The sequence below is a fragment of the Thalassophryne amazonica genome, chromosome 18 (assembly GCF_902500255.1).
Source record: "Thalassophryne amazonica chromosome 18, fThaAma1.1, whole genome shotgun sequence".
NCBI lineage: Eukaryota > Metazoa > Chordata > Actinopteri > Batrachoidiformes > Batrachoididae > Thalassophryne > Thalassophryne amazonica.
Genome location: NC_047120.1, coordinates 17339232 through 17343728, shown reverse-complemented (window position 1 = coordinate 17343728; position 4497 = coordinate 17339232). Strand labels below are relative to the sequence as shown.

General features: G+C 37.9%; 1 protein-coding gene across 1 annotated transcript in view; it reads right to left on the bottom strand.

The window, feature by feature from the left end:
• nploc4 (NPL4 homolog, ubiquitin recognition factor) overlaps nt 1-3771 on the bottom strand; it is a 61518-nt gene extending 57747 nt beyond the window's left edge. The window contains exons 1-2 of the mRNA XM_034193782.1: nt 3606-3771; nt 2471-2551 (exon numbers count right to left, since the gene is read on the bottom strand). Of these exons, the coding sequence (XP_034049673.1) occupies nt 2471-2551; nt 3606-3620 (96 nt within the window). The 5' untranslated portion in view covers nt 3621-3771. The remainder of the gene's footprint in view (nt 1-2470; nt 2552-3605) is intronic.
• Nucleotides 3772-4497: the final 726 nt, after the last annotated feature.

The following is a 4497-nucleotide window of genomic DNA, read 5'->3' as shown; positions in this document are numbered from 1 at the left end:
ACGCCCGCACACACACACACGCCCGCACACACACACACACGCCCGCACACACACACACACGCCCGCATACACACACGCCCGCATACACACACGCCCGCATACACACACGCCCGCATACACACACGCCCGCATACACACACGCCCGCATACACACACGCCCGCATACACACACGCCCGCATACACACACGCCCGCATACACACACGCCCGCATACACACACGCCCGCATACACACACGCACGCATACACACACGCACGCATACACACACGCACGCACGCATACACACACACACGCACGCATACACACACACACGCATACACGCACACACAAATATAACAGTATCACCCGAATATGCTGCTGGCGGTGTTTGGCCCGTTCATTTTCTTCACCTCCATAAAGAACATGCTAATGGATGGACTGTTCTTTAGATGGTAAGCTTTCAACCTGTGTTTTTTCCGATGCAGTTTAGATATTTATGGTGTATGTTTATGTCCGACTTGGTTTTTCTAATTGTGTTTTTAGCTTCCTGGTTTGTAACAAAAATATATGTTGCAGACCGATTGTCATGGCAACTGGTCGGGATATGGGAAAATATCCGAGCGGTAATCAGCCAATCAGAGCGTGTGAAGCGTCGCAGCCATATAATAAAAACAAATATATGTCCAGCACCATTATTTCATTTTAAATTGCTGATATTAACAATAAATCAGTCATAGAATTTTTTTTCACAGCATAGGGGAGAGCTTAGCATGGCATAGCTGCAGGGTGAGCACTGCAGGCACTTGTGTTCAGAGGCAAACCCCTTCCCCCAGAAAATTTTTAAATTTGGAATGCTCTGAAACACTATTTCCTGTATTTTGAGGACCAAACTTTGTGAAGTCCAAAATTTTTATATTTGTTGTGGCCTTACTTTAAAGCCAAAAGAAATGAGGCAACAGGCCAAAACACGGAGCATCAGAACTTCTAATTAATACACAGTATGTGTTTAAAGAAAATCCTTACATGTTTTTTACTTCAACATTAATTTGATTACTGTACATTCTGAAGTTTTTAAAAAAAGTTCCTTGCATTAGAAAACTTGTAATTACAATAGTTTAAACTAAAACGATTCTTTAGAAATCTGACGTTTCTGTAAATTAAAACCATAACTTCTATGTTGCTGTTTCAGATAAGATTTTCTTGATTAACATTATAAGGAACCCTGGACATTTATTTTTAGAGAAATAAAATAGCATGAAATGTAATGTGAACATTTTTAAGTCTGGTAGATTTCATTCATATCTGCATTTCAACTAAGAAAAAAGAGACACCGTTAAAAAAATATATTTATTCTAAACACAAGAGATGATGTAAATGACTGCAGTGCGCCTGTTAATTAGGATTTCTAAATGTGACATAAGCCTCATGATGAAATCAATTTTTAATTTAGTCATTTCAATATTTAATTACATCCTCATTGACTATGTGATTGCTTTTAATGTCGTAATTAGGAAAGAGTAATTACTAAAATATGAATTTGACTATTCTAGCGATTGTGAATGCTTTGAAATTATGCACAATAAGGGCTGGGCTTCTACCTGTGCAAATGTCTTATTGACTAAACTTTTGACTTCACAGACATGTTTAATCATTCATTCATTTAATGTTAAAGTATAAACAGAAACAGCTTTTTAAAATAATAAAATAGTTGCTCTTTAAAGAGCCTTTGTTTTATTTAGAAGCATAGCAGCAGGTGTTGGATTTCAGAGACAACAGGTGAGCTGGACTCTCAGGACATTTAACCAGATAAAGGGCTCCGCCGCAGCTTCAACGTCTTGGTGGAGATTTTGGAGACACTTTCCTCACATTTTGAGGAAACTAGTAGGGCAATTATTGGTTGCCCTAATAGGATGAATAAATGGAACAGTTTTGACAATGTTGAATGTTTGGTCTCCAAAGTAAAGGTCAAACAAGCTCAGCGTCCACTGGATTCTATGACATGTGACATATGTCAACCCGTAACATGATAACTAAGCATGACACATAGTCCAAACTATTCCTTTTTAAAAACTCTGTTAACGCAACTAATAATTTGCATAACGTTTTACCAAAATTGGGGCAACTTAAACTTTTGACCCCTGTACAAACTGAAACTGACCTTTGTCACCATTCTTGCTGTTTTTACCCCATAACATTCAGTCACAGATAGTCCAAACTATACGTTTTTGGAATCATTATGATCAAGCGAATAATCTGCTATAGTTTTCAATATGATTAGAGCATTTTTAAATTCTGACCCCTGTATAATTCTTCAATTGACCCCTACCTGGCTGCCAACTGAAAATTCAGATGGCTAATTGGTTATTTCAAAAGAGTAATGTCTAAGGAGTATTTGTGCCAAATTTGATGCTTGTATCACCATTTGCAGGATTACGCTCTAAATATTCTCTTATCGGCTGCACTATACAGAATTGTTTTGATCACACATTACCTTCTTCAAAAACATAGCAGCAGTCTCTCTCTTGGTAGAAGTAATCTTCTTCATGCCATTTGGGGACTGCACCCTGATAATCTAAGTAATTAGAGGGAGAAAACAAGCCCACATTTAATACCATACAATACTGCTTTGGTTTGGTTTTAATTTGGTTAAAAGAAACCTACATGCACATACAACTAAATTACAGAGAATAGCATAAAGTACAAACAAACAAACACTTATTTCCAATGTTGTCCTATTGATACCAACAAACATGAGAAAAATAAATACATAAGCAAAATAACAGAAATATACAAAAACAAGAATATACATAAAGTAAAATGGCATAACCAAAATCACAGCAAGACAGAGTACAATACAAATGCAACAATTAAACATTTGATTCAAATGTACATTTACATTTAACTACAGCAGGAGTAATTTTACGTCCGGACAAAAATATCCAATTAAAATAAAAAACGCGATCACAGCCATGACAGTGCAAAAACTAATCGCAGCAAGCCAGACAAAAAATAAAAACGCCAACTGTAACAATTAAGTTAGTTTAAAATATACATTTATGACGGATTAACTCCAGCACCAGTCATCCAACGTCCTGGCAAAAAAAAACCCCATCAAAAACAGCTTTCTGTCAGTGTCAGCGCACCATCACAGCCATGACAGTGCAAAATAATAAATAAATAAATAAATAAATAAATAAAAGTCATGCAAACTTTTGCTTTTTAAGAGCCTGGTTTTATAGTGTGACATGAACTGGAAACAGTGACACACAACCACATCTCAAGTTGTTCACAAAGACAAACCTCACTCTTCTCGACAACTTAAGACAACCGTGATTCGACACCTCGCCGAGTAGTTTTCTAGCTAACGTCGAGCTAAGAGATGAACATACCTAACAGTATCAGAGATTCTTTCATTTCAAACTTTTTTTCCAGGGTCGCCAACACTGACTCTTTAAAAAGTTGTCCGCTGGGAAAACCGCTGTTAGCAGGTTAGCACACTACAGAGGCCTCTATCTGTGCTACTGACGGCTGCTAAGGTTAGCTGACATGCTAATTGTGCTGCCTCATCACTCTGGACTTTTGTTATGAAGCTAACATTAACTCACAGGCACCACATCAACACTTACCATATTATCGGCCATATTTATCGTGTGAGTGTTGCTGGAGTAGTTAGAAAACCACAGTTAAACAAATTGTTAGTGCACGAAATGTCAAACAGAAGGCAAAGAGCAACGAACATTCCCCAAACCTCCATACACCAATCAGACAGACCGCAGCTTCTTCTTCGTCATCGAAGCTTTTTCCCATGATTAATTTCGCTGTGTTATCGCCATCTACAGGGCGGAGGCGTGAAAATGAAAGCTTAATTTTCTCTCTCTCTCTCTCTCTCTCTCTACACAAAAATGTATGATAGTCATCCCAGGGTGGTAGCTGTAGCCAGGTAGGGGTCAATGAAGAATAACACAGAGGTCAAACTTTAAAAATGCTCCAGTCATGTTGAAAACTATATCACATTACTTGTCTGATCATAACGATTCCAAAAAGGTATAGTTTGGACTATCTATGATGGAATGTTCTGGAGTTATGGGGTCAAAACAGCAAGAATGGTGACAAAGGTCAATTTCAGGTCAATTTCGGGTCAAAAGTTAAAGTTGCTAAAATTCAGTAAAAAAAATGATGCAAATTATTGTTGGGTTAATAGGGTTTTAATAAGGAATAGTTTTCACCATCTGTCATGCTTAGTTATCATGTTACAGGGCAATATATGTCACATGTCATAGAATCCAATAGATGTTGACCTTGTTTGAGCTTTACCTTGGAGACCAAACATTCAACACAGTCAAAACTATTCCAATTATTAAATAATTTGCATCATTTTGTACTGAAATTGGAGCAATTCTCTCTCTCTCTCTCTCTAATCTCACTCCCTTTCTCTCCCTCCCTCTGTCTCTCCCTCTCTCTCACCCCATCTCTCTCTCTCTCTTTCTCTCTCTCTCTCCCCCTCTCTCTCCCTCCGTC